Below are 12165 nucleotides of genomic sequence, written 5' to 3'. Positions count from 1 at the left end.
AGGGTGGAATAAAAGGACATTCTAGGGACTTATCAAATATAGGGCTTCCCCATATAAATCACTTAGTATGCTGGTCATCTGTATCAGTAATCTGTGGCAGGTGGCACTGAATGGGGAAAGACATTTGTGTTTTCCAAAGCAGATTCCTCTCCTTATTCAAGGAAATATTTGCTTTCCTCTTCCTTTGTTTTTTTGTTATTTTTATTTTTCTCTTTTACTACTCTTTTTTTAAAAAGCAAGTTCTTCTCTCCCCCCCCCAACAATCAACCCCCAACAAACATGCATAGATCAGCTGAGGAGGAGGATAGTGCGCATACAGCATTTTCTAAATTCAAATCTGGTTCTCTCTTTCCCTCCCTTGTGTGTGTATGTGCTAGGAATGTGTGTTAAGGGGGTTGTGTGTTTGTGTATGCTTGACCTTACCCACTGGTTGGAATACGGCCTCTGAGAGCTCTCCATCCAATAAATTCAGCTCTTGGGCCGAAACAGCTTCTCTAAGACATCACAGGCTTTCCCTCCTCTAAGAATCCCTTACCGCTCCATGTATTGCCTCCTCGATTAACCTACAACCGTCTCTAGGCACACCAGCCTTTTCCCTTGACACCAAAAAGTGGGTCTTTCCTGCGATAAATCTGCTTGGCAGCAGCAGAAGAGAAATATCTCCCCAATTTGCACCTCTCTTTTCCAGTTTCTTGCCTTGGCAAGCATCAATGCCATCACCTGCCTATGGGAGGGTTGCACCACATGACAGCTCCTGATTCATGAAATTCCCTCCACCTGTCAATCTCCCCCCCCCCTTCCTGGCGGCACAGGATAAAGGCACATCTGTGAAGACTTAGGCCAATTGCATGTAAGCCTTTCTTTTTGAAATTTAGTCTATAACCTGCACTGTTGTGTAGAACATAGCCTGTTTTGTTTGATTTTGTATGCTGCTTTCTTAATTTCTATCCTTTCCCTTGGAGCCTGATAAAGCCTTCTCTGCTAGAGTATGTAGTTTGGCTGCCTTCTTCTGCTAAATGGGAGTAAGCAAGGAAAGGGCTGGAGCTTTTCCAATCACATCTGGTGATCAGCTGGAGGTGCCCCTCTTCCAAGTTAATAATCCATAGGCTATGGGTAGCTCACAAGCCCAAGGGGTAACTGCTGACCACAGGCTCATAGAATTGGAGAGCTGAACAGGACCACGAGGGAAATCTAGTCCAACCCCCTGCAATGCAGGCATATTTTTGTCCAATGTGGGGCTCAAATCCACAACCTTGAGATTAAGAGTCTCATGCTTTACCGACTAAGCTATTGTCAGAACTAATTTAAAAAGAAAGGAGACTGTGTGGCACTCAGCCAGAATCTCTTTCACAGTGCATATACAGTGGAACCTCGGTTTATGAACACCTCGATTTATGAATTTTCGGTTTATGAACGCCGCGGACCCATCTGGAACGGATTAATTCACTTTCCATTACTTTTAATGGGAAAGTTCGCTTCAGTTTATGAACGCTTCAGTTTATGAACAACTTCCGGAACCAATTGTGTTCATAAACCGAGGTACCACTGTACAGTATATTATTAAACTTCATTTTAAGGTGTGTGAAATTACATATACAATAGATGGATCCACAGTATTAAATGCAAAACGAGAGATAATGTCATGGGCTTAAAACAAGCATGAGCTTCTTTTTAGAAACCACAAATTAAGGGTGTTTGGTCTATAAGGTTGAGGAATAAGGATGGGGAACAGGGAAGGAACTGACAGAGAGGTGATTTCCCCCCATTCAGTTGTAACTTGAACCCCCTTCCAAGATTCTTACTGTTTTCATAGAAGTTGCCAATGCATTTTCAGGTGTTACCCACAACAACTATGAAAGGCTAAATGCTACTCTCTCTCTCTCTCTCTCTCTCTCTCTCTCTCTCTCTCTCTCTCTCTCTCTCTCTCTCTCTCTTTCTGTGTGTGTGTGTGTGTGTTTTAAAATGTGAAAGCTGGATTCTGCACAAACTGTACAAGGCTGTACTCCATAATCACAGCCATGAAGATTTGCAATTACACACATATACACACTCTGAGCACAGGCTCAACTGCTGATGAAATCCTAGGCTTTTATTCTGGCATATTTGGCATCAAGATCAAAAAGAACCAGCTAGGTTGGGCCTATCCAGAGGGAGGGAGACTTTTCTTAAGAATTTACTTATTCACCTTACCTACCTCCCCTCAAATCTGCTGATGCTGCTAAGTAGGCAAAATTTTCCAGGCTTATCACATCGATGATAGGACTCACCACTCGAGTATAATCCTGAAAGAAAAGACAAGGAAGGAAAGAAATTAGAATTTTGCCAGGAGGGAGGGAGATTAAGCGTCAGGAAATCAGAGACCATGAGATTTATGCACATAGCGGAATGAGAAGCATATTTGCATACTGCCTTACTTTCTTAGTCCCAGCACGGAACCTGGAGATAAGGAAGGGACAAATCTGTGGCTTTTGGGGGAGATTTTAACCTCTCAGTGTTTTTTTTTTGGGGGGGGGGGGCGGTTCCAGCTTAGATTCAAAGGAACTTCTTCCACAATTAACAGAAGGACAAGGAGGAAGAGGGGGGGTGGAGATTCATAACACAATGGCTACTGGTAAAATGTCTGTTCTTGATTTTCTGGTCACATATGCAGGACATGTTTTCAAAGGGCTATTGATCAGAGTCACTATCAGATCATACAGGTGTACTGTTAAGCTTCTTTGATTTCCTACAGTCATCCTAGGAAAGCTGTTGACAGGCTAGAATTATGCAGGTGGGAAACTGATGCTTCTGACAGAAGCCATTTCCCTTTCTGATTCCACGAGAGAACTTGATGGAGAAAGCCCCCCCCCCCCTTTAGCACTTGAGATGCACGGTCGTTTAAAGCCATTTTATCCGCATCCTTCTCCTGATTTTGCTCATACCGGTAGTTTCGTGAAGTCTGCTTGCTTAGGCAATGTTAATTGTTCCACTGAATCATCTTGCAGGAAAATCTGTCTGTCTCTCCAACTGTTCTTATTACTTCTGTGGGTGCATCCATACCAGATGTTCCCAGAGATTCATCCCAGGGACAGCTGGTGAAGTCTATCTCGTATCCCAAGTGGTGTCCCTAACTAGGGCTTTAATTCCAGGTTTCGTCACTGCAAAGTGAATGCCTCATTAAAGAGATACTCAGTTGCCCTGAAATGGCCTTGGTAATTAGGAACATTTACTCCTAGCAAGGTTGCTGCTTGAAGCAGCCGACAATGGGTGCTTCCTGGCGGTTGCTATTTTGGGGTGGGATTCCGTCACATACCATTAAATTCAGGCTGCACAATTATAGTTGATTGGGTTGGTTTGTGCAACAAACCCACTTCCCCAAAATATCAGACTTTCACAATAATAAAGGTGATGGGGAAATGCACTGGGAAATAAAAAGAAAAAAGGTAAAGGACCCCGGTTAAGTCCAGTCAAAGGCTGTTGTAGGGTTGTGGCACTCATCTTGCTTTCAGGCCAAGAGAGCCGGCGTTTTTCCGCAGACAGCTTTACGGGTCGTGTGGCCAGCATGACTAAACTGCTTCTGGCGCAACGGAACACCATTATGGAAGCAAGAGTGCACAGAAATGCTGTTTACCTTCCCACCGCAGTAGTACCTGTTTATCTACTTGCACTGGCATGCTTTCGAACTGCTGGGTTGGCAGGAGCTGGGATAGAGCAACGGGAGCTCACTCCATCACAGGGATTTGAACCGCCAACCTTCTGATTGGCAAGCCCAAGAGGCTCAGTGGTTTAGAACACAGCGCCACCCGCTGGGCTATAGCATAATACTTGCTGTGGTAAGATGCCATTTAACCGACTCTCCACAAACAGATCAGAATGAATGCTCATTAAACAGCCAATGCAGTCTTATCTCCCGGTCAACAAATAAGGACAAGCATTCAATAAACAAGCCATTTGGAAGCATCCTATGCCAGGTATGTACTCACAGGCACATCTAATCATGGATAGACAGCCCAAGAGACTGCAAATTTTGGCTCTAAGGGTGGGAAGAGAATGGCACCTACCCCCTTAGGAGTGAATAAGGTGACTGTTTGCAGGAAAGTAGGACTGGTATCCAAGTTTGGCCTGGCTACTGAACTACCGAGGCCCAGCCCTTTGGAGCTTCTGCTCATAGTCATTGCAACAAGCTTGTTCACCCGCCTCTTGCTCTGGCCCAGACAACCATGGAGACAAAGGAGGATCAGCAGATGTCACTGCCTGCTTGCTCACTGTCAAGCAGGGAAGGTGCTGAGATCTCCTACTGGCAGGCAGGAACATCCTTCAGCCAGAGAATCCATTAATGACGAATCATTTAAGCAGGCTCAGGACTTGGGTGAAGAATCCCTGTTGTGCTTTTTAACACATGCTGCCTGCAAAATACAAAAGGCAGCGCAGAAGCCTATGAAGTGAAGACAATGGGAGTTTGCCCCAGGCATAATTTTTGAAGGCTGTGCTAGAGCAGGCACAGCCCACAAGGAAAACCCATCGGGAGGGTGGTTAATTTGGACAGTCGGGGGCTGCCTACCTTTAGAAGGGGTGAAACGAGCAGGCAAAGGGGTCAAAAGCTGTCAAAAGCTGGTCTCCCTGCAAAGTGGTTGGAGGCCAACAGACAAGACAGATGTTTCATGTCTAGGCAGTAGAAGCCTAGGGGTCAGAGATAGCTGGTGTTGACAAGCTCCAAGAGATCTAAATTCTAACCAGCTCACAGCACATCAGAGGCAGCAACTTCAGAAACTGCGACCTTGAAAATGGTGTGGGAGAGATGGCTGTGGCAAAGTAAGGGAAGGGGCCTAGACCCTAACTCTTTGTGACACTTAAGACACACGTGGATTTTTGAGAATACCAGGCATAGCGGGAAGAAGGGAATTGCCCTCAGAAACGCAGCACATGGTCCGGAGAGGTTCAAGCCTCTCTTTCCCGAGGGCCATGATAGTGCCTCCAACAGGGCAACTTACACTAGGAAGCGAGCGCCAAGTGGTGTTTTCCTAATGTAAACTTGCCACATGGAAGGGAGCAGTTTTCACTAACATGCTAATTTTACTAACAGGCTTCAACCAGGGTGGGGTGGGGGGAACCTGCTGCCCTCCAGATATTGCTGGATGCCAATTCCCACCAGTGCCAACTAGCACGGCCAGTGGCAGGGGATGATGGGTCCCGTAACTTGCAGCAGAACACAGATTTCCTCCTCCTGACTCCTAGCTTAAACTTGCCCTCACCAAACACCACATTCCCAAGGGCAATCACTTGCCACCTTCTGCACTAGGCATTTAATTAAACAACAACACAATGTAGTTGAGAATCACATCACCTGCATCACATATAGTTAGGCTCTGAGATCTGGGTGCAAAGATGAAATGAGAGGGGGGAAATGTCTAAAGCTATGGGGTTTGGGGGTTGTTGTTTTTCCATGTGTCTAGGTATGTTAAGCCTACTAGTTTATGTTAGTTTATATCATAACTGACATTGTTCACCCCCCCTCACCCACCCAAATAATCCTGGGAATTATAGTTGGGCGACAGTGCTGAAAATTCTTTTAGAGGCTCCAAGCTGCCCTCACAGAACATCAGTACCTGGGAGAGGAAAGGGCTGGTAAATATGCTCTACTATCTGCAGCACAGATATATAAGCAAATGTGTTTCTTGGCACTGAAACAGGCGTGCACCTGACAACGAAAAGGTAGGCCTGCAATAGAGAAACTCAAACACAATAAACTTCTTGAAATGTCTGGACTCAAATCCTTCTCTGCTGCTGAGCTGTCCGGGCACATTTCCTTCCGTGCAAGAGCAGTCAATGAGCTGCCACTGCTATTGTTGGTCCTGCCAGCAGCATGATTTTATGAGCAAATATAAAGCAGACATTTATGGGCTACTGAGAAGGAGGATTTATTGAGCCGGGGCTTTTTAAGTCACCAGTTCTAAGGTTTCACCTTCTTCCTCCCTTTGGCATTAAGCTGAACATACATGTAATTTGCATCTATAGCAGTTCCTCCCACCTGCCTCCTGGGCCCTGTTAACTACCTAAAAGCTTTCCCTCCTCTTCTCTTGTCTTCCTGAGGAGAAAGCAGGCCTTAAATGCGGCAGGGAGATCGGCCCTCCCCTCCCAGCTCCGAAACGGCAGAGTTTTCAGCAGCACTGTCACATCCTTTCGCTGACCCTCTTGGCACAGGCAGGATGAGAACTGCCAACTCAGCTGCATCGTTTTTCTCTCTCCATCTACCCTGGGGGCTAGCGCCTCCCCCCCCCACTCCCAAATGAATGCCACACAGTGCATTATTTATTACACAACTCCGGAAAAAGGACTCCCATCTTGGGCTATATTTCGGTGTAACGAATGCATGTGGGGAGAGGGAATTCAGTCATAGGAAGCTCTGCTTTTCTCCCTCTCTCGTAACGCTAGAGCTCGTGGACTTCCAACGAAGCTGAATGTTGGAAGTTGCAGGACAGATAAAAGCAAGTACCCCTTTGAGCAGTGCAACTATGGAACATGCTCTCATGGGAGGCAGTGATGGCCACCAACGTGGATGGCTTTCAAACAGGATTAGACAAATTCATAAAGGAGGGAGCTATTGATGGCTACTAGCCGTGACTCTGCTGGGAGGCAGCAATGCTTCTGAATACCATTTGCCAGGAGTCACAGCAGGGAAGAGGGCTCTGGTGCTCAAATCCTGCTTGCAAGTTTCCCACAGGCATCAGGTTGGCCACTGGATGCTGGACTAGATGGGCACTGGCCTGATCCAGCAGGCTCTTTTCTATTTGCAGTGGCTATAGTCAGCCCCACCGTCATAGGGGTCAGGAGCTGGTAGCCAGCCAATAGCAAAGAGGGTGGCGTGAAGCAAGGCCAGGAGGCCAGGCTGCCCACACTTACCTCTTTCACTCTCTGAAGCATCGGCTGCAGCCATTCGCTGTTGACTTCACAATGGCTGTCCAGAAAAGTAAGGATCTCGGCAGTTGCCGTATCAGCACCTCGCACACGAGAACGGATCAGTCCTGGAAAAGTGTAGAGAAGAGAGCTGATAGCATAAAAAAGGGAGAGTGGAAAAGAAAAAGGACGGGACTATTTAAGCCGATATGGCCCTCACCACTGAGCCTGAACCCAGTCTGGAAAGCATCTATATAATCAGTATCATCTAGCAGTGCCTGCAGCTGAATTGACACCTCCCTTCTGAGCACTTTGCCCAAGAAGAGAGTATTAACATTGGAGTGGTAGTTGTCAGTGACCTCTGGGTCCAGGGCAAGGCTTTAAAAAAGAAAAGAAAAAGGAGTGGACACCCCACCTAAAGGGCGGCAGGTGGCACTCCTTCATGCTGCATCAACCGCCCCCTGGACCCACCTGGCCAGTCTCCCTTGGCTAGCTTGAATCAGCTAAAATGGGTAAAGGTCAAAAGGGCAGGTGGTTGGCCAAACAGCCGCAAGCAGTTTGTCCACATCATCAGCTGCAAAAGCTGGAACTGGCCCCCCTAAACCAGACCAGATGGCGCATTGGATGCATTTTTTTGGACCTCTCCCGACCACGGCATTTTAAGTAGACTTGCAAGTTAGCAGTTTGATCCCCTTGAACATTCTCCTTAGCTAGGAGAGGAAGTAAGCTTGGTATGGCACCCAAAGACTTGAGGACAGGTGGGGGAAATTACAGGTGTCTGGTTTTCCTAAAGCATCATCATCCTGACATGGCTGAGACATGCATTTATAAGCGTCTGCATTGCAGTTCTTTTTGCTCTGCTCTTGGCTTACTTTACCATGCAGTGCACCTATCCCTTTGCTCACAGTTAGGTTCATTCAGGGGCAAACAGGCCCTGCACAGGGATGCACAGAGTGCCACAATTCTCACACTTCCCCCTCCTGCTTCCCCGTTTTCCTCTCACCATGGGAAGCACTGAGCTGAATTCGAAAGGGCAGCTGTGGTGACTCCTTTTTAGAGACGTGCAAAACACCCCTGAGAAATGTCACCTGTCTTGTTAAAACCCTTTTAGCTTCCCTCAGAAAACCCTCTTCGGACATTTCACCACAAATTTGCATGGCATTTTTGTTTTCCGTTGTTAGGGTGAATGCAGCTGGGGCAATGAACCCATTAGGATGGCCTTATGGATTCAAATGGCCTCCAGATAACCTTGGGAGGTTCTTTTAAACACTGATTTTGCCAATTACTTTTACTGCAACCTTGGGACAGGATGTTGGCAGGCGGCTGACACAAGAGTTCTCAGGCATACTTTTCCCGCCTGCCAAGGCACAGGCCTCACCATGGCTCAGTAGAGTGTTCTGTACAATGAGGCAACAGGGATGACAGCTTGAGTGCAAATAGAGGAAAGCCGACAACAAATCTATCTGAACACAGCTTAGAGGCCACTTGAAGACCTGTTCCATGGTGCTATTTCTTCTCGCCTACCATTGTGTCTGTGCAACCTTACCCAGTGGAGCTTTTCTGAGCTTTTATAACTTATTATTATTATTATTATGATGATTATTATTATTATTATTCCCCGCCCATCTCTAGGTGGCTTCCAACAAAATATTAAAAATACAATAAAAAAACCTAACTCTCCTTCCTTGGATTGTTATGAATCCTCAGGCCTGCTGCAACATTTCTGCAATGTTCTTTGTGGACACAATCGCTCCTCTCTGCTCTGACCTTCACTCCACTGCAGACGGAGTCAATAGCAGGTGCATCATCCTCTGGTCGGGTTTTATTGGATTAGTTTCAGCTTTTAAAATCCAAAGATGTAGACAGAATACGTAGATCTGCACATACCACTTTGTCTCAGTCTGACCTCTGTCCCCAATTCCTAGATTTAATAAGCTGGGAGAAAGTGATGGTCATCTTGTGGAAGATAATCGAAGGGGGTCTTTGTACCAACTAGCCCTGTGGTGGGAAACCTGTAGCTCTCCAGATGTTGTTGGACTCCAAGTCCCATCAGCCCCAGCCACAATGGCCAATGGTCATGAAGGATGGGCGCTGTGGTTCAGCAATATCTGGAGGGCCACCATCCCTGCTGCAGCAAGACCATTGCTAAAAGAAGCCCTCCTTGGATTCCTATGAATTGGGGAGGAATATCCAGTTTATTTTCTAGCCAAGTTGGCTGAACTGTATTGTGGCCAAATCTACAGTTGCATGTAGTGCTTCCCATATCTAGACCCGTTTCCACCTGATTCCTAACTAGAACTCGGGACTGAGACTCTCTTAGTTTATTATCTGTGCAAGGAGAATTACCAGGGAGTGTAACTCTGCTGATTGTTTTGAACTTACTAGATTTTTTTTTATCACAGCAATTTTCTGAATCAAGAATATGGGTTAGGAATAGGAAGCTCTGCTTTATAGTAGTTCTGCTCCTAATTGCTGGAAAATTCCAGCTGATTGCTGTTCCTCCCCCATGTGCTTCCCTGTGGAATACAACAGACGTCTATCCTTTCCATCATACTTTTTCACAGTGAAACCACTGGGAGAAGTCGTGCTGAGTTTTGGAGCAGATTTTTTATCAGTGTACTGATGGCACCTAGCTCTATTTATCTTTTCCACCTGAATAAATTGTGGTGCTTTTTTTGCAATTGAATCACTGCCTGAGGTTTGCAATGGGGTGAAATGCGAGTGAATATATTGAAATTCAACTCAGACAAGACAGAACTTCTTGCCGGCGATGGCTCTTCGTCAGATGATGATGGCAATGAAACTAGATATAGGAAAGGGACCTTGTTGGTTCAGAGGAGGAGGCCCACAAGTATTAATTTGTGCTACCATTGGGTCCTTCTAAAAGTGAACGATTCTTGCAAAATCGGTCATACTCACCTTCTCGCCGACTGTTGCGAAGACACTTGACCTTTGGTATCTTGGTAAGGAGCTGGCAATCCTCAGCTGAAGAGAAGAGAAAACAGTTGGCGCCAGTGCCTAGTTTGTTTGGCATCGACATAAAGCTGCAATTAACTCTCCCCATGTGTCTCAACAGAGGGCAAAGCTTTGCTTTCATTTATGATATTAATCAATTTGTTGATCCCAAAATAAATGGCTTTAATCCCATCGCCTCAAGTTATCACCCAAAGAAGTCTGCTCACCACTCAGCACCTCCTCCCCTGCCTCAAAGGTTTTAGTCAGCATTTCTAAGATCTGTGGAGGCACACTACACACTACACTGCAGCCATGGGTTGCAAAGTCTAGCAGATCCTTCTCCTTCTCCAAGCTCCTATAGAAAAGGGCGAGCTTTAGAGTAGGAGAGAAGGGAGTGCTTAACCTTTCCTCTGCGAGCCTACTTTCACTCAAATTTCCCTCCCAGCGAGGGGAAGAGGAGAAGAGGGAAAACAACTGGCAAGGAAAAAGTTAAGCACTTCCATTGCCACTGTGTCTTCTCTGAAGCAAATCATTCTTTCAGCGTACGCTTAAAAGCAGGGGTCACCAGCTTTTTGGAGGCCCTGGCACATTTGCACACCGGAGAAAATGTTGTGGGCACCCCACACACCCCACAACCAAGCATGGACTGCAACCTATTTTATTAGCTACTACAACAGAGAGCTGCTTTCAAACCCAACTGCAGGCAGGAGGGAACCTGCCTCAGGATATAACAACACGGCACATCAGAAAACATGTGTTTCGCAAACACATATTTGGAGGTTAATGGTAAAGCAGGGAGGAGAAACAGCATGGAAGAAATGGCAGACTGATTTAGCCCCCAAGACTCCAAACCCACATTTCCTTTTTAGCTCAGCCAACTCCAGGGCTGGAAATATGCCTGCTTGTGGAGAAAATGGGGGGAGGGGGAGGTTGTGAGCAGAATCAGCAGGTGGAGGAAAAGTTCAGCTCCCCTATTCATGCCCTGACTTTGCCAGGCAAACGCCACTCTGATCCCTGCGTCACCATTACTACAAGACAAAGAGTTAGGGTCCTTGTGTTTACTCTGTAACATGTAGCTCTGCCTGTTGACCTTTAGGAGACACATGAAAGAGACTTATGGCAGAGGGACAGGCTGGATGCTAAGAAAAAGAGAGGGAGTGAATGCAGTGAAACAAGAAAAGAGTTGAGAGAGGAGCAAGACATTCAGACTCAACTCTTTTATCTGTCAAGATAGACACAGCAGGACATATCATATGGCTCTAATGCAGAGCTGCCAGTCTACATGCCACATAAAATGAAGCACAGTTGGATAGGATAGCTATTCTTGGATGGCCGTAATGGGGATTAGACGAATTCAAAGAGAATAAGGCTACCTATGGCTACTAGCCACTATGTCTGTGTAGTGTTGGGTGCAGTATGTGTCTGTAAACCAGTTATTGGGAATCGCAAGTGGGGAGAGAGCTGTTGCACCCAGGTCCTGCTTCTAGACTTCCCATAGGGATCCTATTGACTGGTCTGAGAAAAGGTGCTGGACTAAATGGACCTTTAGTCTGACCCAGCAGAGTACTTAAGTTCTCTCCCATTGGTTCTGCTCATTCTGGAGTATTTAATACAACAATACTGTAGATGATACATATATTTCAATGGCTGACCACTGAAAAATGGGCTTTCAGAGGTCTCTGGAACAACACATTCCAGAGACAAAACTTATCTCTCTGTTCACCACTTTGATACTCTCTTACTACCCAGCACCAGCAGTGTTTCGATTGTGTGCTTTGAGAAGCCCCTCGCTTATCATCTTCCCACAGCTTCAGTATCCTGGCAAGACACACAAAGGCTACCAGCCAAAGTACTTTTCTTGGCACTTCTATCCTGGAGCGTCTCCATTTCTATAGCTTCTTGCCGCCTGAAATATTGCTCTGGTGAGGGCAGTTTGTCATGAGCTATATTGCTGAGATGCAGTGACAGGAACACTTGATTAAAGGATACTGAGATATTGCTGGACATGTGCTCAGCAAGGAAATCCACGTACAAAAATAGCCCATGAATCCATTTTAGGTAATTCACACTCCAAGAACACAGCAGAATCCCATTCCAGTTATATTAGCAACATCCATTCGAAGGGCTTCATTTGAGATGCTACCTTCATAGGTCTGATAGCAATTCCCATATTGTTGAAAGCATATGTTGAAAGGTGGTTTGGAAATACTGCTAACGAAATGTAAATAAAAATAATGCTTAGAGAAAGTGGAGATTTGGAGAGTAATTCTGTATCTATTTGGGTACAGTGCTTTATAATTGCATTGTACATGAAAACAATGAAATGTATTCCAAGAC

General features: G+C 45.9%; 1 protein-coding gene across 1 annotated transcript in view; it reads right to left on the bottom strand.

Moving 5' to 3' along the window:
- GALNT16 (polypeptide N-acetylgalactosaminyltransferase 16) overlaps window positions 1-12165 on the bottom strand; it is a 150251-nt gene that overhangs the window by 36755 nt on the left and 101331 nt on the right. The window contains exons 5-7 of the mRNA XM_035113536.3: window positions 9793-9858; window positions 6880-7001; window positions 2195-2282 (exon numbers count right to left, since the gene is read on the bottom strand). Coding sequence (XP_034969427.3) covers window positions 2195-2282; window positions 6880-7001; window positions 9793-9858 — 276 coding nt within the window. The remainder of the gene's footprint in view (window positions 1-2194; window positions 2283-6879; window positions 7002-9792; window positions 9859-12165) is intronic.

The sequence above is a fragment of the Zootoca vivipara genome, chromosome 1 (genome assembly GCF_965207765.1).
Source record: "Zootoca vivipara chromosome 1, rZooViv2.hap1.1, whole genome shotgun sequence".
In the NCBI taxonomy this organism is placed as follows: Eukaryota; Metazoa; Chordata; class Lepidosauria; order Squamata; family Lacertidae; genus Zootoca; species Zootoca vivipara.
The sequence above is the reverse complement of the archived record's forward strand: the minus strand, read 5'-3'. Positions and strand labels throughout refer to the sequence as shown.